We start from the raw sequence: 27,337 nt of genomic DNA, 5'->3' as shown, positions 1-27,337 counted from the left end.
GTCGACGTCCATCTCCTAACCCGACTTGATTAGTCGCCCTCGAGCTGGCCATCTTCTTTATCGCTCGTCGTCAACCCGTGAATCTCCACTCGCTGATCCACTGGTTTCTCTAAAGGGGAGAGACGAGGAAAGGAAAAGAAAACCGGGAAATGAATAATTCCGGTCAGAAACAGAGACAAGAGACTAAGAGAGTATCCTTAATTCTCAACTGCATTTCTCTAGAAAATTCAGCGATTGAACATCCAGGGGCTGGAAGCTCGTGAGCCTTTATATCAGTTATAGTTTTTTTGGCAGTGATCGATGATGTTTATTTTGTGCGTGAGATCGTATCATTTGGTCGTTGAAACGGTTGGTACAGAGTATAATCCTAAACAAGGATTGGTAGGAGTGTAGCTTTATAGTGCCTCTTTCTCGTGTTCCAAATAAACGGGGCGAAGGAAACCAAAAGGGTTATAGCCTTATAGGTGGTGATCAAGGAGACTTTAGAATGTGTTAATGTTTCTCTACCATGATTTCGAAGCATTTTGACTGGAACTGTTCCTACGATTTCTAGTTGGTACTATTTAGTAGAGCTCAACACATTTATGAATAATATAAATTGGAAAATTCGTCACCCAACGCGAGCCTAGCATGCGAGGCCAAGTTACATGTTAGTGGCACATTGGATGGCATTTGAGATGGTACCACGATATTACCATTTACTACGACAAGTCAAGAAAGTTTACTCTCTATCAAGCTGTTAAAGAATATTTTGGTTCTCACAAATAAACGTCAGGAAGAGGAGTCATGGTCAAACTTGTTGTATGTGGTTGGAAGACAGCAAATAGTGGTCGAAATGAAGCAAATATCAAGATAACAACAATGTCCCAACCAAATTCACAGGAACTTTCGACCCAAAGACAAAGATGCAAAGAGAACATTTCCCCAAAAAGAAGTTCAACACAAAATTCGAAAACTCTCAAAATTGAAATTCTAACCTGTTAACTTATGCCTCAAACTTCCAATCCAAGCCTTCAAAGGTGGTAACGAGGTTTATAGACAATCAACTTGTTGGAAATCTATATTTCAACCTATCGGCAATCAGGCCTAGTGCACGGTGGATATTCCTGATAGTCAGCGATGGTGAAGAGCAGGAGTTGACACTTCAAAATACATGTGCATTGAGGTAAACACGAGTGCAGTTATTGCATTATTTTCACTTCTACCCCTACTTTAGTGACGTGAAAGAGGTTAAATAGTTGTAGCATGCCATCTAACGGCCGGGGTCATTCGTGGTCATTTCTTACTAAATTTTTTATTAGACTTAGTGTCTCCTTATTCTGTTCTTATGCCGACTATAGGCCTGTATTATGAAATGAGGAGTATTCGCTAAGTTAAGAACAGTATTCCATCCATTTCACAACATTTGTCTGAAACCCCTATATAATAAATGGCCACAAAATACCCCTATATATTAAGTAACACCATATAACCAGCTATCATTTTTTCATGTCGTTAAAATAGGTGTAGGGAGCCAAATAGTGCAATAAGTGCACTTTTGTGATTTTTTTTCAAACGAACAACCATTTTGAAACAAATACTGCATAGTAAAAGAACAAATATTATGAAACCGAGCTAGGGAACAATAGTTGGCAATTGAGAGGAAGTGAAGAACAAGCCCCATTTTTTGACTATAATGATTGTATTGGCACGAGTATGTTACAATGGTCATGACCTACGTCAGCGTTAATCTAGGTCTCACTCACACATCTCCGATAGGACCGGAAAATAAATTATTTTTTGAAGAGAAATGAGAGAGAGAGAGAGAGAGAGAGAGAGAGAGAGAGAGAGAGAGAGAGAGAGAGAGAGAGAGAGAGAGAGAGAGAGAGAGAGGAAACCGGCTGAAGAACACAACAAGAGCCGTTTGCCTGTTTGGTGTTACACTTAACGACCTCATGCACCTTTCTACTTTTCCTACACGATCTCCACCCGCTCCGATCCACAGCTGCGCACGGCGCGGCACGGCACGACGCGCGCGCGCGCCGCGCTCGGTGTCTGTCTGTCTACCCGCGGGCCGTTTGGTCCCGCGCGTCGGCGGCGGCGGCGGCGGTGGCATTGCAGCCGAGGAGGCACATGAGGTCGGAGAATGCGCCGAGGATGTCCCTGAGCGCGTCGCGTTCGTTGAGCGCGATGTAGCAGAGGAGGAGGTCATGCAGGCGGGCGAGGTCGGCGTCGCGGCGCGGGTCCAGCCCAAGCGCGTCCGCCATCTCCACCATGGACTTGAGGAAGTCGGCGCGGGGCTGGTCCGTCGACACCGAGACCTTCCGCACCGGCCGCATGTCGTCGTCGTCGCACGCGCGGAAGGGCGCCTTGGTGGCAGCCGAGGAGGTCGTGGCGGCGGCGGGGAAGGCGGAGGTGGCCGCGCGCCGCAACTCGCGGGCGTTGAAGACACTATGCCGGCCGTTGCGGGAGCCGGGGTGCTCGACCGAGTCGACGATGGAGTTGGACCGGCCTGGGGTCGCGAGGAAGAACCTGCGGGAGGCGATGGCCGTGGACAGCCCTCCCACGTCGGCCTCGGCCTCGGCGTCGTCGGGGTAGAGGCCGTCGTCGTCGAGGAATGCCGGGGACGACGTCGACGCCGAGGACATCGGCGTTGAGCACGTTCCCACCGACGTGGACCCCTCCCCGCACGACAACGACAGCCGCGACGACAGCCACCGGACGGCCAGGAAGCACCCCAGCATTGCACGCTCCGTGCCCCTCGTCACCCCAGAGAAACAAGAGCGAACGAGCGAGCGAGAGAGAGAGAGAGAGAGAGAGGTGGGGAACCGGGGATGGATGGAAATTGAAGGAGACTGGTGACACCGCGCGTATATAGCTGGGAGGCAGAGGCAGCGAGAGAGGGAGCACAACAGAACAGGTGAGGTGATTAGGGCAAGGAAAAATTTATATAAATTTTTTTTATCAGGGGTTAGCGATAAACAGGATTATCGGATTTATCGGAATTTTATCGGTGATAAAAAAAATTCGAACAAATTTTGAAAAAAAAATGGCCCAATTTATCTAGAAAATCACATAGATTGTATCCAAATCATTTGACTAAAAAATAACACATAAATGAATTAAGATTGAAAGGGGTGGTATGACGGCCTGCGGCCTGCCGACCGACGTTTTCTTGCTCGTGTGTTGGATCCGGATCAAAAGATGCTAAATTAAAAAGTTACCGAAATTTTTGGCCTATAAGTAAATTTACCGGCCCCCACCAATAAACAGGATTATCGGGTTTATCGATTTTTTTTTGACGATAAATTTTTCACTGGATTAGGGAGGGTGCTTAGCAAGAGGAGGCGGCCTATAATTGGGGCGATTAGCCTAATCCCCTTCTAAGACAGGCCCTAATTAGCAGTCCCCTTCGCTGGAAACGCCACTAATCCGAGCGACCCTCTCTTGCAAAAAAAAAAAAAATGCAAATCAGCCTCAATATTTGAACTTTGTCCCGTTAGATCCTATCCCGTGCCAAGCATCAAATGTTACTGATATGGTCAACAAATGCTTCCGCAAAAAAAAAAACAACAACAACAACAAATCGGGCTGCGCACGTGCACGCCTTGGACGGCCTGGATTGTCCCGCTGATCTGTCCGCGCGATCGGAGCCGCCGGTTTCAAAAACGGAAGGGGTTTTTTGAATTGGGTGGGGTGAGATATGATGGTGTCATGCTAGCTCGTGCATTCAGTGATTGTGCATAGATACGCTGGGAAAGATATTGGAAAATTTGAGAGCTGAGGTTTTTGAAAAAAATTAAGTTATTGCATGTCTAGAGTTTGAAGCTGTTGCATTTATTTTGAAATCTTCGTACAGAATAAATCAATGTTCATGCAAGCCATAATTTAATGTATGAATAAGAGTGCAAATATATTTTCTTTTGAGAATATGATTTTTGAAAGATCCATTGAATCTTTAGTTGTGACTTTGTAATGGACATATCTTTGAAATATCCGTGCAAAAAAAAAAATCAATGTTCATGCATGAACATTGATTTATTCGATTTTTTTGCATGACATTTCAAAATTTGCCCGTTAGAAAGCCAGAAAAAAAGATTTAATGGATATTTCACAATCATATTCTCAAAAGAAAATCTCTCATAAATATTTACACTATAATTCATACATTAAACTATGGTTTGCATGAACATTGATTTATTCTGCAATAAGATTTGAAAATAAATGCGACAGCTTCAAACTCTAGACAATCAATAAATTTAAACTTTAATTGTGGATTTCTAATTGGCACATTTTGAAATATTCATGCAAAAGAAATCAATGTTCTATGCATTTTGGTGTTCCAGAGAAATTTACCCGCATGACAGAGAGAATTTATTCCCTTTTCACTAAGAAAAGTGGAATACGGGGTTTTTAACCTGAATTCAGTGCACCATTCTCCAGTGAAAAACAAAAAATAAGGAAGAATTGACATGCAGGTTCTTCATACCATATTTGTGATCCTTCTAGAGAATAAACCTAAGAAAAAGAAGTAGAGACTAGCACACCTGAGTAGATCTATTGTATCTTCAGGAACTCGTATGGTATGCTTCGTTAAAAAATGGAGAAGCAAAAGGACTTCATGTAGTAGACAATCAATGATGATATGGGATCTTCTCCTCAGTCGGTACAAGAGTGGAAGAAAGGTCTTCTTGTATCGGGCAACCAACGATCATATGAGATCTTCTCCATAGTCGGTAGAAGAGCCGTAAAATGGGGAAGGGCGCGGAAAAAGGAGTCAAACAGAGTTGCAAAGGGAAGGCAGAAGATAGATGGAGCGAAGACAAGCAGGAAGATTAAATAGGCAATATTTGTAACGGTTGTAATGCCAGCAAGCCAAATGGAACGTCATCAGGCGAGATGAAGCCGTAGCAATAGGCGTGGCATACCAAAAGAAGACAAATGTCAAGTGGCAGCATTCGTTGTAGGCTCACGAATGCCATGCGGTGATTGCATAAAAGACATTTGTCACTGTCCACACGTGTAGTTCATTCTAGAAAATCTAATGGCTCGAATTGAAACACGCAAATGTTAAGTGATAAAATATAGTGTGACAAGATATCCCATTACTCACACCTACACAACCACACTATCCAAGGATCACTACCGGAATCTGAAGGTTTGCCGAGTGTCCTATTATTTGCCGAGTGCATTTTATCGCGCACTCGGCAAACGACCCCCTACTCGGCAAATAATTAGGCACTCGGCAAATTCAAGAATATACACTCGGTAAAGAATAGCACTCGGCAAACTTAAGAAAATACATTTGGCAAAGTCGGGCACTCGGCAAACATCACGCCATGTGTCCCTCCGGACGTAATCTGACGGCGCATCCCTCCTTTGCCGAGTGTCGTATAACGGACACTCGGCAAACATTTCTTATTTTACTTTTTTAGGACATGAAAATGTTTTTCTCTTTTATTTTCTTTTTGTTTTCTTTTGTTCTCTTTTATTTTCTTTCCCCCTCTCTTTCCATGTTAAAAATTGGTATTTTTCTGGATCCGTTTGCAATTTTTATGTCATTAAGTGCATTTCTAGGTTTTTAATGAATATAAGTCAAATTTGTACTGCAAGTACATGAAATAATGGAAAAAAATGGGTAGAAAAATCATATTTATGTTGTTGAGTCTATTTTTAGACCTTACCCAAGAAATGGAAAGAAATTTGAAACATCTGGGTGGCAACACTTGACCACCAACATGTAGCTTATTGGTTTTTTAATTCTAAAAAAAGCAAACGAAATCTGAAAAATATAAGACTTGCCATGGTGTCATGATATGATACGTAGAGGCTATAGTAAAAATTTGAGAAGGTTTCACAAAAGTTGTCACGTACGATGCTTAGAAACCGAAGCATCTCCGAGAAAGGATCGTGATTTCGAGACGGAACGGATCAGGTTTGAAGCCGAAGTGACGATTGAATCATCGTTTGACCTTGAAACTTTTTCTAAACTCAACATACAACATAGAATATTTCATGTTAAAATTTGGTATTTTTCTGGGTCCGTTTGCAATTTTTAATTTATTAAGTACATTTCTAGGCTTTTAATGGATGTAAGTCAAATTTGTACTGCAAGTGCATGAAATAATGGAAAAAAATGGGTAGAAAAATTATATTCATGTTGTTGCGTCTATTTTTAGGACTTACTCAAGAGATGGAAAGAAATTTGAAATATCTGGGTGGCAACACTTGACCACCAACATGTAGCTTATTGGTTTTTTAATTCTAAAAAAAGCAAACGAAATCTGAAAAATATAAGACTTGCCATGGTGTCATGATATGATACGTAGAGGCTATAGTAAAAATTTTAGAAGGTTTCACAAAAGTTGTTACGTACGATGCTTAGAAACCGAAGCATCTCCGAGGAAGGATCGTGGTTTCGAGACGGAACGGATCAGGTTTGAAGCCGAAGTGACGATTGAATCATCGTTTGACCTTGAAACTTTTTCTAAACTCAACATACAACATAGCATATTCCATGTTAAAATTTGGTATTTTTCTGGGTCCGTTTGCAATTTTTAATTTATTAAGTACATTTCTAGGCTTTTAATGGATATAAGTCAAATTTGTACTGCAAGTGCATGAAATAATGGAAAAAAATGGGTAGAAAAATTATATTCATGTTGTTGCGTCTATTTTTAGGACTTACTCAAGAGATGGAAAGAAATTTGAAATATCTGGGTGGCAACACTTGACCACCAACATGTAGCTTACCATGGTGTAAAAAATAAATAGATGAAAAGAAAAAAACATAAAACAAATAAAATAAAGAAAGAAAAAACAAAGAAGTAAAGAAAAACTAAACAACACTTTTGAAAAAAAAACATTCTTAAAAAAATCAGTTTTTTACCGAGTGTCCGTGTTTTAACACTCGGCAAACAATGAAATAATTTTTTTCCCGTGACCGCGCCTTTTTTTTCGTCGGCCGCGCCTTTTTTTTTCCCGGCTGCGCGTTATTCATTCGTTCAATTCCTGTAGTTAACTGTTCATCGCTATACGTCGTGCAACAAACCGTCGGATGGAAAGACCAGCGTGGATCGCTAGCACGTGTTCCCGCACCGACGCTTCCAATCAGATATTTTCCCCACCGGCGATTCCAAGGCAGCAAAAAAGAAAAGAAAAGCACAGAGCCCCTCCCCACCTGAGCTTCCACACTCTTCTTCTCCATCCCCCCCTCCCCACCGGACCAACTCTGTTGTCCACCTTCATCGACCCGACCTCCGAGTTTTCCCCGTGTAGACGGCATCAAGCTGCTCAACTGGACGCCGGGGGAAGCCGTTCATCGATCTGGAAGCCGAGCAGCTGCACGCCAGCGGAAGCAACGGCAACGGAAGAACTTCGGGGAGCTCCTACCGCATCAAGCCGAGTATCTGTAGGCAGGCGTTCGTCGACCCGGTGGGAGCTCCTGCCGCATCAAGCCGAGCAGCTGATGCCGGCGTTCGTCCACCCGATGGGAGTTCCTGCCGCATCAAGCTGAGCAGCTGCACGCCCGCGCCGAGCAGCTGCATGCCGACGGAAGCCCTTCATCGACCCGGCCTGGGAGCTCCTGCCGCGTAGGCGCCATCAAGCCGAGTAGCTGGAAGAAGCATAAAGAAGCATAAAAGGTTGGGCCTCCGTAGCTGCTCTGGAGACTCTTCCTGCGTAGCCTCCGTGAAGTTCGGCCTCCGTAGCTAGCTCCAAAGAAATAGCCTGAAGAAGCATAAAAGGTTAGCCTCCATTTTCCTCACGCCAACTTCAGCTGTCCATTTTTAGTGCTAGACGTGTTCATAACATATTGCATAGTAAAATCACTGCCTGATGGTTTGCCCTGAATCAATGTCTTTAATCTATCAAGACATTACCATAATTCTGAAGACCGTAGGATCTAAATTTCGCTTGAAACTGGGAGCAGCTTTTACAGTATAATGACCATGATTGGCTCTCTGAGAGAATACCTTTCATTGATAATATTGGAATCCACAGTGCAATGGTTAGAGTTGTTCTTCTGAATACAATGGCCAGAATTACCTCTCTGAGTGAATATCTTTCATTGATAACATTGTTTAATCTGTGTCTAAAATAGTATGATAGATAAATTTACATTTCCCCTTCTGAGTCAAAATAAGGGGAAAAAAAATCCACATGTATTGCTAGGCATTAAGCTTGACAGTGCTTAAGATACATGTACATAACATATGATCTCACTCCAACTTCAGCTGTCCATTTTTAGTGCTAGACGTGTTCACAACATACTGCATAGTAAAATCCCTGCCTGTGGTTTGCCCTGAATCAATGTCTTTAATCTATCAAGACATTACCATAATTCTGAAGACCGTAGCATCTAAATTCCGCTTGAAACTGGGATGTCCTTCTTCTTTGCCACAATTCATTACTACTTTTGAGTCCTGAAGCAATTGAAGTAGTGTGAACTGTCAACTATAGTTCTTTTCATATGTGAGATTGTGTGCGCCAGGTTAATGCCTTATTGGAACCTGCAAAACTGCTGCCTGTTTGGGATTTTTTGAGAGTCGCCAGGTTAGCATCCAACCATCTGAAGCAGATTTACATCTTTACAATATATATTTCTGTTGAAAGAAATACATGTCCATTGAGGATCCAAGAATATTAAAATTCATGCTTCAATATTTTTTTCTACACTAAGTTTCACAGTTCTGTTGCCGACAGTAATTTTTATAGTTATTCCCTTTGGATGATACTTATTATTTGTATATGTCATGCTTCTGTCAATATGTAATAATACTCATCTTGATCAAAATGTTACTTCTTTAGGCCAATCCAGTCCACTGAGGATCCAAGAATATTGAAATTCATGCTTCCATTTTTTTTCTACACTAAGTCTCACAGTTCTGTCGCTGACAGTGATTTTTGTAGTTATTCCCTTTGGATGATACTTATTATTTGTATATGTCATGCTTCTGTCAACATGTAATAATACTTATTGGTCAATTGTAAGTATTTCCTGATCAAAATGTTGTTTTTCCTGTAAATTTTCCACCCCAGACTTAACCACTAGGTTTACTCACCCTCCTTCCATTGTTTTGCAAGCTTCTTCCTCTTTTTGTAGAACCGGAAAGGAATCTCAATTTGTATTAAGAAAAATTTGGGTGAGTTCAACCTGTCAACGTACAATATTCTAAATTCATTTGATAGTTTTTGTTATGTTACAGAAATGCAATACAAAAAATGATGCATATTTTTCTTAGTTGCTAAAAAGGTTAATCCAAAAAATATTCCTAAAGATGTTTGGCTTGCCTGTTGATCGTTAGATAAGGTTCTCATGGGTTTGACCTGTTTAACTTCAGCAACAACTTCAAGTGTAAAACGAGCTACAATCATACAGAGATCAACTCATATGGATATTTGGATTGAATTGTAAACTAAGTTGTTAAGTCAAGAAAATTCTCCCTGAATGGAGTTGCCTAGAGCTCCGAACCACTCTGTAGTTTACTGCATTTTCCTTATGCTATTTTACACAGGTTTCGTTGATTGAAGTTGTACACATGTTTCAACAATTTTTACTCAGTTGGGTTTCCTTTCTTTTCAGGTTTACATGTATGAAAGATCTCCTTGTAGCAGTTGTTAATGTCTAGAATGTACTGTATATGATCCTTTTCTAGTGCTCAAATGTGATACCCATCATGTCCTATGTAAGCTATGTAAACATGAATGTGCTATGTAAACATGAATGTGAAGTTGTATTTGTCAAAGTTGAATCTGGATGTGATGTATCTGCCTTGTCTAGTGAATTTCGAATTTATTATGTGATGGTATGAAATGCAGTGATATATATATATATATATATATATATATATATATATATATATATATATATATATATATATATATATATTGTTTTGAATTGTAGCGATTTTTGGAAACGAAATAAAAAAAATATATATATATATATTTAGTCGCTTTTTTTTGCCGAGTACCGGATTCGACTCTCGGCAAAGAGTTTGCCGAGTGCGCGATAGAAAACACTCGGCAAACAGCTGTTTGCCGGCACTGTGTATGCCGACAGCTGTTTGCCGAGTGTTACACTCGGCAAACACTTTGCCGAGTGTTTTTAAGCCTTCGCCGTGTGCCACGGCAAAGTACCGAAATCCGGTAGTGGATAAATCCTTTCTATCTGCACTTTTATTTGGATATGGGGTTGGGGGGGTGAGAAAATTGCACTTTTGACATCTCAATGCATGGCTTCTACATTTTGACACTGCCAACATTAGCTTCATCAAAATGACACCCACAACATGAAGCACTTCGATTCTCTGATATTCTACCTATTTAAATTCATTTTAATTTAGTTTCCCTTTTTTAATACGCAAAAGATAAGTATACCCTTGTTTCACACCAACAGGACCGATTCCTAAGTTGCTGCTTCTGTCTGCCCTTGCAATCTGAAATGGAGATGCAGCTACTTCTTTACATGCATGCTTACCAGGATTAGCACTTTGATGTAAGGCTTGTTAAGAGCTTGACTGTGGGATCCATTTCATATTCACTCAGTTTCTGTTAAGAGCTGACGGTGGAAACCATTTCATATTCACTCCTTCCTGTTCTTCGAACAAAGGAAGAAGGCACCTCCAAGCCGCTCTAGAAGAACAGAGGCACCGACATAATCGGTCTTGGTATGAACAAGGGCATACTTGTCTTTTCGCGCACTAAAAACAGGAAAAAGAAACTAAAATGAATTAAAATAGGTAGAAAGTCAGAGAATCAAAGTGATACATGTTTTAAGTATTATTTTAATGATGCTAATGTTATTAGTGTGAAAATATCAGCCATGCATTTGATATATCAAAAGTATAATTTTCTCGTGCAGAGGATAAACCCCACTCCCCCTCCTCCCTCCCCACTACTCATGTGATCTAGGTGGATCCTTTATTTCTGGTATGTATGTTGTATTTGTAATATATGGTGTTGAGTCTTTGTCTCCACTTTGCATTTACTATTTGTACTTTAAGTTGTGCAAATTGGATATGAACATAGTATTAGTACATGATTTATTTTTATTATTAGTCAAATTTTCCGTGCATCTTTACCCATCTAAAATTTAGAGCTAGATCGGCCATTGATGCCATCCTCCAAGATAAGAGTAGCATCTTGTGGAGATGGGCAGGAAAGCTCACGATGTCGGCTACGTGCGTGCGTGTTCCGCCCCGTTTCCCCTGCACGGCTCCGTGCCACGCGCCCGCGGTGTGCAGACCGGCGGAGGTTTTCGCCGGCCCTGTGCTGCGTCGCTGCCCATTCTTGGCAAAGAACAAGGAGCTCAGTTCAGGAGCACGCGGCACGGCCGACCCCCATCGATCGCGACCAGGAGGCTGGCCGGCGTCGGCGTCGGTTGCCAAGCGCGTACGTGTTGACGAAGCCGGGATCCTCCCGTAGATCGCGCGCTACTTTCTCTTTTGAACGTGATTCGATGGATGCCTTTGTGTGTGTAGTGTACGCATGCGGCATGTGACCGCCGTCTGCCTTTCGCTCGGCCGTCTCGACCTCAAGTGTATACAGCGATCCTCTTGTATGTTCCAATCCATTTTGCATTATTCAGCAAGTCATTGCGATGGGTACAAGAGATTTTTTTTTCGCATTATTCAGCAGTCATTGCGACAGATATAAGAGCAGATAACGCAAGTTTTATTCTAAAATTAAAATAATATTCCGGTCTATGCACCAAGATACACTACGGGTACGAGAGATGTTATAATCCGTACACACATGCGCGCCAAGTATCCGGACGCTGACACACGCTGCAAAAAGTAACTAGCGTGCCTCGTCGGGCGACGGACGACATGGACGGGAACCTACCCTACTGCCGACCGCAGTTGAGCCGCGCTGCGGCGGCGATGGACGCGGCCGCTCCGCCAGGCCGCGCCGTCGCGTCGGGAGCGCTGCCCACCTCCGCGCCCACCACCCGCGCCGCGTCCTCCGGCTCCACCTCCTTGTCCGCGCCCAGCCTCACTGTCGCGTCCTGCAAAAAACAACGAGACGCATCGATCAACCGCACCACTCGCGCGCGAATTCGTGGTCAGTAAACAAGCGGCGTAACGAACGCTTCACGGGCCGACCGAGTAGGCGTTGCGTACCGCGAGGACGTCGCGGAGTGTCGTCTTGTCCGCGTCGCGCTCCGCCAGGGCGTTGGCGTCCGCGGCCGCGCGCGCCTGCGCAGAGAGGCCGCCCGGCGGCGCTTCATCCAGCCCGGTCGCGCGCATCTCGGCCGCTGCGATCGCCGCCGCGTCGCTCGGCTCCACCGGCTGGTCGCCCGCCGAGAACGCGGTCGCCTCCAGCGCCTCGCCGATGGTTATCTTCGTCCCGTCCACCACTCCTCCGCCTCCGCCACCTTCTCCCACTGCTGCTGCCGCGCCGACCACGACGTTTTTATCCGCTGCAATGTAGTGCCCCACAGGCTACACATCGACATGGATACATAGTCAGTCCGCGCTCAAGTCCCAAGCGCTAAACAACAGCCCACGCGCCGAGTCAATTCTGATTACCAATACCTGGTTTGCGACGAACTCTGTGATGACGCGGCCGCCGGGCACGCGCGCCTCGGAGACGGCGACACCTTGCTCGGCGGCGGCGTCGGTGGTCTCGTCGTGGGCCACGACGCCGAGGTGCTCATTGCGCCTGGCTGCGGACTGCATAACGGAGGCCGCCTGGCCCATGTGCGCGCACCCGAGCACGGCGTTCTCCGCTGCCTGCATCATGGCCGCGTCCTGAGGCGCGATAGGTTGTCCGGCTAGCTCCCCTCCAACCGCGAACACGTCGCCGTAGCGGACCGCGCTGCCGCCGCCGTCCAGCTCCGGCCTCCTCGGCTTCTCCTCCTGGCTCATCGTCGAATCTTGACGCTTCGTTGCCGGGTGCACTGTCAGCTGCGAGCCGTGCCCTGCTCGGGTTAGCCTGTCAGTGCTGTGTGGGTGAGTCGTTGTGGATTTATCGGGTGAGCATGGGAGGAGACGGGACACGTGTGCGGCCGCGTGGGCGGGCACGTAGCGCGGCCGAGGCGAGGTGGCGCGTGCGCAGCGGCTCGAGACGGTGACTGGTATGAGCGTACGGGATGACTGGTACACGCACGTAGAGGTGGGACGGGCTGGGCCGACCTGTCACGACACGGTCTCTTCCTATCTCGTGTTAAGCAGATTCGGCCCGTTTAGCCCGTCGGATCGTGCCGTGTCAGCACGGTAAGTTGAGGACAGGTTTGAGCAAAACGAAAATAGTCCTGTTAGATCAGAAGTGTGATTTTATAATTAATGATAATATAATCATTATAATTATCATGTTTGTTAAAAAAATATTAGTAGGTTTTATAGATGCAATATATCAAGAAGTTATCGTAGGTGGAGCAAAATTTGATTGAATTGAAAAAGTCTCACGGGAATTGACCTCACCGGAAGGTCCGACAGAGGAGTTTGCATTCACCAGAATATTATGCACATAGACTAATAACCTCATCGGATAGTCCAGTGCTCTGTGTGTTGAACTCACCGGAGTATTTCTGATAAATAGGGAGAAGGCTGATGATCTCACCGGATAGTTCGGTGATCTGCACTGGGTAACACCGGAGCATTTCTTGCAGAGAAGAATGCAAATGCAACAGACTGAAGATCAACCCACTGGAAGGTCCAATGCTTGGTTTGTGCACACCGGAGTATGGCACCGGAGCATTTCTTGCAGAGGTGACTGCAATTACTGAAGAATAAAGATTAACTCACTGGATAGTCTGTGATCACATAGATAGTTGCACCAGAGCATTTCTAGGGAAAAGAAAAGAAGGTTTAACTCACCGAATGGTCTGGTGTGAATGGAATGAACATCACATGAATGCACCAGAGCATTTTGTACATAGAGGCTCAAAGGCTCGGATGACTAAAGATAACTCACTGGAAGATCCGGTGATGGATTTGAAGGCACACCATAGTGTTCGATGTCCACAGAGGCTTCGAGTGAAGTTCTAACGGCTAGTTTTTGAGTTTGTACTTACCGGATGATCCCGTGTTAGTACTACTATTCTCATAGGATCATCCAATGTTATCAACTTTTCTGAGCTATTGGAAAAATAATTAGTTGGCCGGCTTAAGGCTATAAATACCCCTCCACTCACTTAATTGATATATAGCATGTTGTTGGAGTCTAGAGAAAGCTCATACACACCTTAAAAGATATCAAAGCCAATAAAGTGCTTAAAATGATCATCAAAGACAATTAAGTATAAGATTAGATAAGTGTTTAGTGCTTATAGACATAGAGTGAGTTGTAGCTAGGTGTTGCAGCTTGAAGAAGAGATCAAGAAGTGATCCTAGAGTGTACCGAGAGGTGCGCCGACACCTTAGAGTCTTGGTGACTCGTCGGTATCTTAGGCCTTGGTGGCTCAAGCTTGTTGATCCTTCGACTTGGTGTGGAGCAGCAGCAACACATGTGTATGAGGACACGGAGACCCTTGCCTTGGTGGCTCAATATCTGAAGTGATCATTGTGGCAAGTGATTGGAAGAGAGGCTATTGGTAAGATCTTGTCTTGCTGGCTCATCGTGCTTGAGATCTTGTCTTGGTGACTTAGTAGCTCAAGAGCCGTAAACTGAAAGAGTCATGCTGACCGGGAGTATATCCTTTATAAAGCTCTAACGTGGACTAAGGGTGGTATTCATGCCATTGATACCACAGGATGAAAATCACTTGTGCCGACATTATCTCTCCACCTTATTTATGTTTTTGTTTTTACATACTTGTAATTTACCTTGCTAAAGTAAGTTACAATCCTCTTAAGTGGTGATGAGAGCACGCCCGATCTTCCGAAAGGTAATATGATAAGTCGATTGGTGGAGTTTTAACGTTGATGATCTAAAGGTTCCGATCAGAACCGATCAAGAACTCTCGCAACCACTACATCACTACTCCGTGGTTATCAACCACTACACCACTACTCAGGAGGGGTTATGATGCTTCTCCCATATTCCTAAAAATAACATAAAACTTAGTAGTACTCTATTATTTTATGAAGAAAATATAAACAATAAGGGACGAATTTACCTTGTGTGTATCCGAGGGAGCCGTGCTCTTATCAAGTGGTAGAGTAGACACACTAGATAAACCTAGAGTACATTTAGATAGTAGTTGATATAGGTTTATCTTGTGAATTTTTTGGAGCCGAATAGTTTCTAAGATGTCTTAATTCACCTTCTCTTAGGACGTCACCATTCCTCACATTTGGTATCAGAGTCTTGTGCTCTTAATGGTCTTATCATTCTAGAGTTGTGACGTCTGGGGTTGGGATGGATACCCCACCAGAAGGTTCGATGCTTGTTTTGTACGCATCGGAGTATGACACTGGAGTATTTCTTGTAGAATCGACTCCAATTGCTGAAGAATAAAGATTAACTCACGGATAATTCGGTGATCACAGAGATAGTTGTACCAAAGCATTTCCAAAGAAAAGAAGAGAAAGTTCAACTCACCAGATGATCTGATGTGAATGAAATGAATACCGGATAAATGCACCAGAGCATTTTACACAGAGAGGCTATAAATGCTCAGATGGCTAAAGATAACTTACCGGAAGGTCTGGTAATAGATTTGAAAGCACACTAGAGTGTCCCGTGTCCACAGAGGCTTTGAGTAGAGTTCCAACGGCTAGTTTCTGAGTTAGTACTCATCGGATGATCCGATGTTAGTATTACTGTTCTCACCGGATCATCCGGTGTTAACAACTTTTCTAAACCGTTGGGAAAACAGCTAGTTGGTGGGTTTAAGGCTATAAATACCCATTCACTCAGTCATTTGATGTGTGGCATGCTGCTAGAGTCTAGAGGAAGCTCATATACACTTGAGAAGATATCTAAGCCACGAAAGTGCTTAAAGTGATCATTCAAGACAATTAAGCACAAGATTAGATAAGTGTTTAATGCTTATAAACCTAGAGTGAGTTGTAACTAGATACTGCAGCTTGAAGAAGGGATCAAGGAGTGATCTTAGCATGTAACGAGAGGTACGTCGGCATATTGGAGTCTTGGTGACTTGCTGGCATCTTGGGCCTTGGTAGCTTAAGCTTGTTGACCCTCCAACTTGGTGTGGAGTGGCAGCAAGATACGTGTACAGAGACACGAAGACTCTTGTCTTGGTGGCTCAAGCTCTGAAGTGATCATAGCGGTAAGTGACCAGAAGAGAGACTAGTGGTGAGACCTTGCCTTTGTGGCTTGGTGGCTCATCGTACTTGAGAAATTTTCTTGGTGACTTGGTAGCTCAAGAGTCATGATCGGAAGAGTCATGCCAACCAGGAGCATATCCTTTGTAGAGCTCCAACATGGATTAGGGGTGGCATTCATGTCATTGATATCACATGATAAAAATCTCTTATGTCAAGTTTGTTTTTCTATCTTATTTACGTTTTCGTATTTACATACTTGTAATTTACATTGCTAGAGTAGGTTGTAATCCTCTTAAGCGGTAAAGTAGACATACTAGATAAACATAGAGCACATTTAGATAGAACTTGATATAGGTTTATCTTGTGATTTTTTTGGAGTCGAATAGTTTCTAAGATGTCATAATTTATCTCCCTCTTAGAATGTCACCGTTTCTCACACTAAGCATAACTCATGGCACACCGTGCCGTCACTGTGCCGTGTTGGCCCAGGTATACAGTCGTTGCTGCACAATTAAGCATCATCACATGTTCGATCTGGCTGTCACGATAAGCAAACACGATTGTTATGCTCGATGAATAGAGACGCATGAGCATAATTGGCAACAACCAACAAATAAGCTTTGATATGTTCGTGGGCATACATAAGACTCACTTACCTCAATTGATCAGTGCCACAATGAGAGGTTTGGATAAAATGTTACGAGTACAGTGACGTGCCGACTGTCGGGCACTTGTATTAGTTTGACCCATTATCAATAACAATACGTTTCAATCAGTAACCAATAATTCTACTAGAATCGGGCCCATTTATACTAAGCCAGCCCAAGCATGACTCATTATTTAGGCCGGGCCGAGCCATCCACCGTGCCAATACTTTAAACATGACATGGCCTGCGTGTCCATACCGTGCTAGCTCGACCTAATTTTTCTCGTGCCATGACCCGTACCAAATCGTTGCGCTATGAGCCACCTAATTCGGCCCGATCAAAGTCCCACCTCTACACGCACGCTTGGTGCATGGATCATCCTTGTTGTTGCGCCGGAACATTGCAATTTGCTCCAAGCTTTTTGCATCGGCTGCGCGCTGAAGACGAGGCTGTGTCTGTCAAGACCCAAGCTTTTGCATCGCATAAGATCTATAGATTCATCTACTCCATGTTCTGAACTTCTTACATTTGGAACAACTGGATTTTCTTACCAATCTACCAGTAGTACTATGACCAGCTTGTAGCGTGTGAATTCGAGTGCCAACAATGTCCTCATGGAGCCAAGTTATACTATGAAATGCTCAATAGCATTAGTTTCCTAACTAATGGGACTTTCAACTAAAAAATTGATGATTCTTTGGAACCCAACATTCTCAGAGCGCGGGATTGGAATGACCCGCCCTTTTTAATCTTATGGAGCGAAGAAACACTCACGAGAGGTGTTTGGACGTTTCATAGGGAAAACAAAATAATTTTGAATGTAGATCTTCATTAGTAAGAAAGAGATGGAAAAAGAAGATGCAAGGAACTCTAAGGAATTTTAAGCCTGAGGACCTCATGTCGTGTTAGGTGAAGAGGAAATCTTATGAAATTCCTTTGCATCAATCTTACAATACAAAGAGCACTCGTAAGAATTTTTTTCCTTTGGATTTGACGACTCCATTTTTCCTCCACCGTTCCTTGGGTTCCAAAAGGACCCCAAATTGTTATGGCCCAGAGTTTACAACCTTCGACTTCCAACTTTTGACTTACAAATTTAAATCTCCAACTCAAATCTCGAAGTTTCCAATCAAAGAATAAACTTCGAACTCGAACACTCATTCAAAGTGAAACCTGTGAATTTCAACTCCAATAATACTAGATTAGGAAATTGTTGAGTAATGAACATTCACAAATGACTCACTTAACAAGAAGCAAACATACAGTCAGAGAAGAAGTTGAAACGAGATAACGGAGCAACATAATACAAGCAAGATGATCTAACAAATCAAACTTATTATAATCCCAATTTGATTTGATTTGATTCGATTCGCTTATAGCAAAACAATATATTCCCATGAGGAAATGTACAAGACCCAGGTCCAGGCCTACTCAGCTCTCGGAGGCGCGCTTCCGGCGACCTCCCAAAAGTCTCTAGCTTTATCATCGACGACGCTCAGCGCTGCAGGGGAAGTGGCAGCACTGCAGCAGGTAGGTGGCTTCTTCCCTCACCGGCGCTTGTGGCCGCCGCCGTGGTCCCTCGACCGCCGCGAGTGCCGCGGCTCCTCGTGCGCCTCCTTCTCCCGCTCGCGCTCGCGCCGGGAGGAGGACGGGCGCCTCTTGAAGTGCTGCTCCTCCTCCTCCTCGCTCTCCTCCTCCTCGCCATATAACTCGCTCGGGGCAACGGGCCTCCGCTTCTCCTCCGCCGCCGCGGACTTCGCGGCAGCCTCCCGGTGGTTCTGGTGGCCGCGGCGGTGGCGGGCGTCGCTGTCCTCGGCCGCTGCGGCGGCGCTTTTCTTGGAGGAAGAGGAGTGCGCAGGGGGCTTGTCGGAGGAGGCCCTGCGGCTGCGCTTGGCGTCAGAGGGGTCGCCGTCGCCGGGGAAGCTGATGCGGGAGAAGACGCTCGCCTTGGACTTGGACCCCCGCGGGTCGGCCGCATCCGCCGGCGGCGCCTTCGCGGGCTCGGGCTCGTGCCGCGACGGGGGCGGCGGCGGGGGAGGCGGGAGCGGGAGGTCGTCGTAGCGGTCGGAGGAGCGCTTCTTGCCGGAGCTGGACGAGCGGTGCGGGGAGCGGCGCGAGTGCCGGTCGGGGCTCGACGACGGTGGCGGCGCGTGCTCCGACCTGTCCGGCAGGGACCTTGACCTCTGCAAAGAAAAATTAAAAGAAAATGAAACAAGGGACCACAAGTCAGCCTGCTCGTTCTTCTCACTTTCCAAGAGGGTTCATCTTAACCAGCTAATCCCAATCGGACGGACCGAAAACCTCCAAGGCTGAAGCTTTGCCACGGCAGTATGCTGCGGGCCACACGCACAGCAGCAGCAGCCTAGCACGCTTGGGGAACATCTTGGTTGCCCTGAAGAGCTTGGCATCGTACTAAAATTTATAGGGGCGCGACACTTTTACCTTGCATTCTAGTTCTATCCTTCTATCTACACCAAGCAATATGAAATGGAAAGTGTAAATAAAGCTAGAAAGTAAGAATAAAACAATGTGTCGTCCTCCAGAAAGCAAACATGGAAGAAAAAGAAAAGGCAAAAAGAGCAAAAACAGTCCCAATCCCAAAGAGATAAAAGGGTAAATATAAATAATAAATATATAAAGTAAAGCTCCTTGTGCCAATGCATGGCTCATTGGCTCTTGCTCGCGACTGCTGCTTGTGGCCCGAGCAAACGGGACAGTCTGCCTTACTGGGATCATCCAGCAACAAGGCAAGAACGTTGCCTGATCGTGATCGCGTAAACACGCGCACAGGAATTCAACAGAGTGCCTTTCTTGTTCTGTAAAACCAGAATCAGGCAGGACTCCGTCTTGGTCTCTTCCTGCCCTGCCTATGACTGCTGCTGCTGCCGCCGCCACCCGTATGTTTACCATGTAAGTGATAATAGTACAAAACTTTGCAAGATAACAGATTGACAGGAAAAGACATACAGCCTTCCGCCTCATCGAAGTATTATCGTTATTTGCTCCTGATGATTCTCTTACTTCTCTTTGAGAGTCCCTGTCCCTCTCTCGCTCCCGCTCATGATCCCGGTCCCGGCCTCTCTCCCTCTCCCGGGAGCGATCACACTGCCTTTCCCTTTCCCTCTCCCTCTCCTTCTCCCTCTCCCTCTCCCTCTCCCTCTCCCAGGAACGGTCGCGCTCCCTCTCCCTGCAAAAACATAGCTCCACATTAATATACTGAAACAAATTAAGGTGAAAAACTAGCTAAAGTAACTCAACATGGCCTAATTCCTCGACTGGTAATATTCTACTATAAAAATATTCAGCATCCAAGAGCATGTGTAAATAATACAAGGAAACAGGGTAGTGGATTATTACAAAGTACTTCATGAAATGCCATCTATTTCAGTCATGACACGGACTAGCATAACAGCTCAATTTAACATTTTAAACAGAAGCAATGAAAAAAGAAAAAGCATTGGCACGATACTTTTAATGCAGGCTGAAAATAGAACATACTGTCCCTAAATTCGTGCCATTCTACCACTTAAGACTGCCACTAAAAATTTAATCTTGCACGACCTGAACTTGTATTAGTTAAACACTAGTCATTTTCAATCTTTCACTGAAGCTAGAGATTAAGTGTGGATGAGCTTTCAGCAAAAGGCCAAAAACTGAATAGGGACTTCCACGGATCAAGTGTTTGAAAGTTTAGGGGCATATATCACATAAATGGTGCAAGTTATCACTAAACAGACAAACTGACTTTCTAATGAGTAGTGAGTAGTGACTGAGGACTTCATAAAAAATAACCTACAAAACACCTGTGGATGATAAATACAAATATATATATATATATACTTTTCAAGACAATTAGAAACAGCCAAGATGACTAATGTGTCTAACGTGATCAAGTTCAGGGGGATGCTAGATTATCAAGGTAAGTTGCAGAACCATACAAAGCTTAGGGAGTACAATTTACTCTACATGATTCATATATGCCCTTCAGAATTATATTATCTGCCATATATTTCAGATGGTACATGCCTCTGCAAGACCAAAAGAAATCAATGCTTAAGATCAAGGGCAACTTTTTTAAACAATTTCATGTACACTATTAGACCAATTTCTCACTCATCCTCAACTCAAAACATTCAACTCTATTTGGATGGTCAAGTGGGGTTGTGCATTTGAATAATGGTGGAGAATGCAAATCAGTGTCATACATTGATTTACTATATAAAGAAGATGGCATCAAGATTAAGAATAACAGGTACATGCATTACGTAAATTTGATTGTAGGCTGATGCACTACATAAATTTATAAGTATAGCGCAACAGCTGTTCATATTGTTTTTGTGAAACATAATGAGGGGAGAAGGTAGTTTGAAGTGTCTAATCACCTTTCGTTGAATCGATCCATTTCACGTCTCCTATACTCAGGTTTCCTGGGATCAAATTCTTCCCTGCTCATAACTGGTGGACCCATATTTATTCCCATAGGGTTAACTGCTAATTCAGAAAGGTCCCTGAAAATGAATTAATTAAGAGATTTCAGCAGCGACCATAGTAATAGCCAACTGTGGAAAGAAAAGCAACGTGGACATTGGACTGTTAACCAAAGATGTAAAACATCAACATAATGCTCATCTCTCACCAAATAGGAGAAATACAACCACAAAGTTTGCAAGTTACACATTCCTCTTAAATTCCAGAGGTCCAAAGAAGACTATCAATACATATGCATTTGGTCATGTACACATTTCTTTCGCATAAAAACCAAATGGTGCTAAAAGATATACCTAGGAACTCCTGGCATCATATATCCTGGGGGCATAAATGGATCTTGTGGTAGAACTCCCCCACCAAAAGGGTCAAATGGACCTGGTGGGTAACCCATGTAAGGCATGGGACCAGGAAACGGTGCACCCATGTAATCCATCGGCAATGGCACCCCTCCGCCCCAGTAAGGGTTGAAACCCCCAGTTGGACCCAAAGGCATCGCAGCAAAATTTTCAGCTCCAAAATCTTGATAATTTTTCCATTGCTCCTCAGCTATCGATAGAATAAGTATTCCATTTATTTAAGCCACCACTTGCAACTGCACTTTATCTTAATGACAAATGATCATGATCGGGGATCAGGACTTACCATTTCCCGGAGCACGTGCCTTCTTCTTTTTCTTCTTCTTTACTGCTGAAAGCCACCAAAAGAAAATCAGTATCTCAAGGAATGGAAATAATTGAAAGATGCACACACTTTAGCCAAAGAATGAAAGAAAGAGGGCAACTGGCACCAGTCAGCTCATTTCTACTCTACCAGATTTATTGCCACACTCCTAACATATATTCTTACAAACAAGATCAACTTTTCAGTAATTTGACCAAAGAGAAATGCTGTTATGCTCCCTCCATTCTTTTACTGATTTAGCTCTTAGTGCATGAATAAAGAAAAACCACAAGATGACCATAGTCGTGTTACCTCATTAAATTCAATTACTCCTAAACCACCTATCTTTAAAGCTAGCGATCAGTGAAGTGATTGTCTTGTAAATTGTACCATACACTGAATGAAGGAGGAGCGCTCTCGTCGGCCTTGCAATATACATAAGGCAAATTTTGTCATAGCACACTAAACTTCAGTGGCATTTACTATTTCGCACTGAACTTTTGTAGCTGATGGACATTGGGTATGTTTGGTTTCTTTGCCCACCCTTACCTAGCCTTGCCTAGCAAGGTTAGAGGACAAGCAAGTATGTTTGGTTTCTTTACTTCGTTAAATTCAATTACTCCTAAACCACCTATCTTTAAAGCTAGCGATCAGTGAAGTAAGTGATTTAGTCTTGTAAATTGTACCATACACTGAATGAGGGAGGAGCGCTTTAGGGCGGATTGGTTCTGTTCCAAAAAAAACTATAACATCAAAATAAATTGTAACACCTTTTCACTCGTAAATATCAAATACAAAAGAACTGAGCTACTAATTCATTAGAAATTAAATTATGAGGGACGCTGCAACACAGACAAGGGCTAGCTGGAAACAAAAACAGGGCCGAAGGCTTGCACCTTGTTCCCCTGCAGGCAACTTTTCTTGAGAACCTTTTGCAACATGAGTCACTTCTACTGGTTTATCTTCTTTCGCATTCTTAGACTCAGTAGACCCTTCGGCAACATCTGGAATTGTGGTGGCCTTCTTATCTGAAGAACTCACGTCAACATTTGTAGCTTTTGCTCCACTAAGGCTCTCAGCATTTGGAGAATCTTCTACAGGTGTGGGTGCTTTAGTCTCTTCCTTTGAAGCAGCAGAAACAGCAGGAGATCTAACCTTGGGTTGTACAGGTAGAGATGACTCCATGTCTGCAAAAGATACTAGCATCAGTTCCAAACTGTGATCAAGACAAATTATCTGACATGACAGAGAGATATGTTAATGTACCCTGTACTTGCACCATGCTTCCCACATTTTCTGTGCTACTAGTTGGTGGTGCCTCTAATATTCGGCTGATGGTTTCTCTTAGAGTTTTATTGGGGAGAAGATCATCCGCTAATATACTTGTGGCACCACAAACACATATAGACTTGTTAATTATGTAGTCCCTGATGCCTGCCAGCAAAATAGAAACATCATTTAATCCCATAAAAAGAGTGATCTTTTAAAAGAATAGGCATAGAGAAAAAGGAAACATTATGCAGTATAAATTCATACAGAAACAATAGGATCACTCATATTATATGATAGCAGTATCAGTGATAACAGCATGCAAAACAATCAGGCACTTAAAAGACAGCTTACATTTATCACAGAAACTCCTAAAGCAGCATTTACTAGTTAGAACAGCATCCTTCATTACTTCTTTGCACAATGGGCAGCGTAGCTCTGGTGGAAGATCACCAACAGAGCGGGTGGTGGGTAGGCTCTCTATTTCCTTCTCAAAAGCAGCTCTAACACAAAGCAAAATAAGGTAAATAGGCACAAGTTATTACAATTACGAAAGAAGCTCAACAAAGTTTTGTACTCACTCATTTGGCTTCAAAACAGCACCAGCCCCACTTGGCAGTGCATACGAGCCATCTGGAGTTTGCATCAACATTGATTTTGGAATGCCAGTTGGGGGTTTCATCCTTTTCACATCAAATCTAGTATCACCATTCGTTGGGCAATGTTGAATGAAATGACCTGCAAAACAGAATCTATTGAGCGAAAGATGAGTGGATCATATAGTGCCTAAGATTTTACATGCCACCAACATACCAGGTACTTTACATCTGTGGCAAACATAACCTGGAGGAGGTGTCCTGCGTTCCAGCCCACGTCCTTCAGAATAACAAAGGAAGAGATAATAAGGAACATATTTCTTTATCCACATGGCACATCAAAGAGCATACAATCTATTATCTACATACCTGTCTTAAGTATAACTATAAATGTTCACTTTCACAATACTGAAGGAAAAGAATACCCATCTTGCGAAGGTGGATATAGTACTTTCCCCACAAAGATCAATTCTGCTGCTACTCCTAAACTCTAATTCTTTAACATTGCAAAAATAACAAAAGAGAAGGTACAAAGCATTACCAAAACCACGGCCAGCCATCATTCTTCCACCCATCCCCCTACCATAGCCTCTTCCAGCACCATAACCATCAGGGATTTGGCTGAAAGGATCGAACATCCAGTTAAATGATTATACAACCAACAATTGATTAGTGTCACATTGACACAGTAAGAACAATATAACTATCAGTCGCCAGCCAGTCCGAATAGGGGATGTCTAATCCAGCTGTCTAATGCAACAGGTTACTCACCTATAGTCAAGGGCAGATGTATCAATAAGTGCTTTTATTTTACTATCTTCATCAACTTTATTTTCAGAAGCATCAACCGCCTGGCTAGCAGATTGAGAAGGAATGGAATCAGAAACATATAACTCGTTGCCAAACTCATCATCCCACTCAGATTCTTCAGGCTGCAGTTTTAATATATTGAATATCAGCTCCCCAAATAAGATAGACAATTCTAATTGGTCAAACATCCTATTGCAATTCCTATATCAGATACTGACAATTGACATATTGTTGAAGATAAAGAGAAAGACAAACAAGAAGTTGTCATTCTTACATATTTCATAGATGAATCACCAAGAAAAGCACTAGCAGCAGGCATGACTTCTTCTACCCTATATTCTGCGGCTTTTGTCCTGCAGAATTGAATACATATCTCAAACTCTCATCACTGATAAGCAACCTTAAATACTGACATAGACCATTTTCAGTGGCATGATCAATCAAATATACAAATTTAAAGCACCCCTTGCAGATAGCCATAAGGTGTGAACTATTAGAGCATCACTACCAAGAAATAAGAAGTATATTGCCAAGTGTACAAGTATGAAATCAAAGATCAAGACAGTACTCTTCAGGTTCTGTGACAATAGGCCTCCTTGGCCGTCCTGGTATCCGCCGAATCAATATTGATGTGTTCTTTGGTATCATAGTAACCTCATCAGCATACTCTGAAAGTGAATATGGCAATAGGAAATAATTTAATACCTCGATCGTATGAGTCCATCCCAAATACCCAAAAAAGCAACCATAGTCCAAACCAAATCAGATACACGATGATTTGAGTGCTTAGGGTAGAATATCATTTCCATTGCATTGTATTACAATACAATATGGTATGATTGCTTGCTAGTGTAAACAGACAGCAACCATTTGCAATGAGACAGACTTACTACAAATCAAGGCAATACTTGGTTCATGAGCTCAACATCCAAATAAAGATTCAAATTCCTAAAGTTTGCAGAAATCATTGCAAGATGATACATAAAAATTATCAATCAGCTCAGTTCCTGAGCTCAGATTCCACATCAACCCTGTAAGCCATGTCTTAGTAGGCTCAGAACATAAGGAAAATAGGCAAGCTAGGTTATAACAAATGATGCCAGCTAAACAAGCATCAACTTTCGTTATGCTTAGCTGAGGTAACACAGACGTCTTGAGTGCATGAACCAAATAGTGCCTGATTTGCCATACAGAACAAACAGCTCTACAGCCTGGCCTATCACAATTTTTACCAGGTCCTATCATCTTACAACATTCACTTTCACCCACACAAGAACTCAAACAGAAGGCCCCTCACTGAAAAAGAACCAACCTTCGTCAGTCTGAGCATTTGATATCATGAGGTCGAAATCTGCGCCTCTGCCAAGATGCTTGGACTCAAAAATCCGCTCCTTCAGGTTGGCAACCGAGATGAATTGTCCTTCGATCGGAATTGAGTCATAGTCTCTGGCACTTTTGAACTTGTAATAAACAGCCATTTCCCTGCTCACTCTATTTTTTTCCCCCTTTCTTTTCTTCTGATTATATATTTTTTTGTATTTTATTTTCCTTTTTTGTTGCTTTTTTCCCTCTTCTTCTGTAATAAAGCAGACTATTCGATAGAAACCAGCAAGAAACAAGAAAAAACTGTCTTCGCCATTAAATTGAGCGGAAAAACTGATGCTTTGAACCAGGACAAATCGAGGAAACAAATGAACACATGAACAAGTGTACAAGCAAGCAGTTTTTATCTCCTCCGCCTCGTCGGCCACAGGTCTCCTCTCCTACAGGGTCGCGGAAGAAGCCAAGCGGCTCGCCGCACGGAGCAGCCAGATCACACGCCGCGCCGCGCCGCTCCGAGCCCCGCCAAGGGCCCGAACTTTTCCTCTTCTGCCAACCGGAAACCCTCCGAATTGGGGGGCTACCACGGCTGGATCGCCGTCGCTATCGCCTTCCCCTCTCAGATCGCCGCGGATCCGGGCGCGGGACACCACCAAACTGCCCGGGGGAAGGCCTTCGAGACCAAGAACCCGCCGAAACGAGGCGCCTCCTCGAGCGCAGCAGCAGCAGCAGCAGCCGCCGCCAGTGCTTATACAGCCGGGGAGCGGTGTAACCCAAGCCCGGCGGCTATGGGCGTCGAATCGGGGCGGGGCTCCGGGTGAATCAGCGACTCAGATTCGGGAACTAGGGTTTCGAGCTCCCGGGATTGCGTCGCCTCCTCCCGTCGTCGAGAGAGTGGGGAGGGGGAGGGGGAGGGGAGACGCGGATGGGGAAAGGGATCGGATGAGGTAGGGGGACAAGGGGAACGTCTAAATCCGGAAATGTTTCAGTTGGGCTTTGGCCGGGCTTGGGCCAGGCTTGGCTTGGGCTTTGGCCGGGCTTGGACCAGGCTTGGCTTGGGCTTGGGCTTGGTTTGCCCGGGTTAGTGACCTTTTCTAATAGAGGGCTATCACACACAACTTTGAGATTCGTGCACGGCCAAGACAGGCAAGATAGGATGGGGCTCTCTTCCGTTGATATAGAAGTTGGGAGAGAGAGGCTGGGCCTATGTTAAGTGGTGCCAACAGGCGAGGCAGTGAGGATGCCGCGAGCTACGCCATGACCAGCAAGGCAACAAATGGTGGGCGAGAGTGTTATGGGGTGTGGTAGGGAAGAGGTTGTGGTGGAAGGAGTTAGGAAGGGTCACTACATGGGTTACTGTATGTTAGCTCGTACCTCTCAGAAAGAAAAGATT

At 43.9% G+C, this 27,337-nt stretch overlaps 3 protein-coding genes across 4 annotated transcripts; all 3 read right to left on the bottom strand.

Moving 5' to 3' along the window:
* Positions 1–1,663: 1,663 nt before the first annotated feature.
* On the bottom strand, positions 1,664–2,744 carry LOC133903818 (transcription repressor OFP16-like). The gene has a single exon (XM_062345278.1). The coding sequence runs from the start codon at positions 2,721–2,723 to the stop codon at positions 2,043–2,045; it is 681 nt and encodes a 226-aa protein (XP_062201262.1). The 5' UTR covers positions 2,724–2,744; the 3' UTR covers positions 1,664–2,042.
* An 8,885-nt stretch (positions 2,745–11,629) lies between these two features.
* On the bottom strand, positions 11,630–12,919 carry LOC133903549 (late embryogenesis abundant protein D-34-like). The gene is made up of 3 exons (XM_062344969.1): positions 12,516–12,919; positions 12,102–12,422; positions 11,630–11,986 (listed from the first exon to the last, which is right to left on the bottom strand). The coding sequence occupies exons 1-3, from the start codon at positions 12,846–12,848 to the stop codon at positions 11,825–11,827; spliced, it is 816 nt and encodes a 271-aa protein (XP_062200953.1). The 5' UTR covers positions 12,849–12,919; the 3' UTR covers positions 11,630–11,824.
* A 5,197-nt stretch (positions 12,920–18,116) lies between these two features.
* On the bottom strand, positions 18,117–26,886 carry LOC133902978 (E3 ubiquitin ligase PARAQUAT TOLERANCE 3-like). 2 transcript variants are annotated; one of them, XM_062344308.1, is made up of 15 exons: positions 25,937–26,886; positions 25,193–25,292; positions 24,899–24,977; positions 24,586–24,746; positions 24,356–24,435; positions 24,032–24,094; positions 23,800–23,956; positions 23,573–23,721; positions 23,216–23,383; positions 22,846–23,136; positions 21,932–21,976; positions 21,583–21,835; positions 21,184–21,309; positions 19,769–19,988; positions 18,117–18,984 (listed from the first exon to the last, which is right to left on the bottom strand). In XM_062344308.1, the coding sequence occupies exons 1-15, from the start codon at positions 26,100–26,102 to the stop codon at positions 18,349–18,351; spliced, it is 2,694 nt and encodes an 897-aa protein (XP_062200292.1). In that variant the 5' UTR covers positions 26,103–26,886; the 3' UTR covers positions 18,117–18,348. The 2 variants fall into 2 exon arrangements, with proteins under 2 accessions (XP_062200292.1, XP_062200293.1); XM_062344309.1 differs by having other exon boundaries at positions 21,932–21,973.
* Positions 26,887–27,337: the final 451 nt, after the last annotated feature.

This window comes from Phragmites australis, chromosome 21 (genome assembly GCF_958298935.1).
Source record: "Phragmites australis chromosome 21, lpPhrAust1.1, whole genome shotgun sequence".
NCBI lineage: Eukaryota > Viridiplantae > Streptophyta > Magnoliopsida > Poales > Poaceae > Phragmites > Phragmites australis.
This window is presented reverse-complemented; position numbering and strand designations above follow the sequence as displayed.

Excerpts from the sequence above, each read along its gene's own strand:
- LOC133903818 (XM_062345278.1), bottom strand. The coding sequence starts at position 2,723 with ATGCTGGGGTGCTTCCTGGCCGTCCGGTGGCTGTCGTCGCGGCTGTCG.
- LOC133903549 (XM_062344969.1), bottom strand. The coding sequence starts at position 12,848 with ATGAGCCAGGAGGAGAAGCCGAGGAGGCCGGAGCTGGACGGCGGCGGC. Across the intron at positions 12,423-12,515 it reads CAGAGTTCGTCGCAAACCAG|CCTGTGGGGCACTACATTGC; the intron begins GTATTGGTAATC and ends GTCGATGTGTAG. Across the intron at positions 11,987-12,101 it reads CACTCCGCGACGTCCTCGCG|GACGCGACAGTGAGGCTGGG; the intron begins GTACGCAACGCC and ends TGTTTTTTGCAG.
- LOC133902978 (XM_062344308.1), bottom strand. The coding sequence starts at position 26,102 with ATGGCTGTTTATTACAAGTTCAAAAGTGCCAGAGACTATGACTCAATT. Across the intron at positions 23,957-24,031 it reads CCACAGATGTAAAGTACCTG|GTCATTTCATTCAACATTGC; the intron begins GTATGTTGGTGG and ends TCTGTTTTGCAG. Across the intron at positions 19,989-21,183 it reads ATGGATCGATTCAACGAAAG|GGAGAGGGAGCGCGACCGTT; the intron begins GTGATTAGACAC and ends ATGTTTTTGCAG.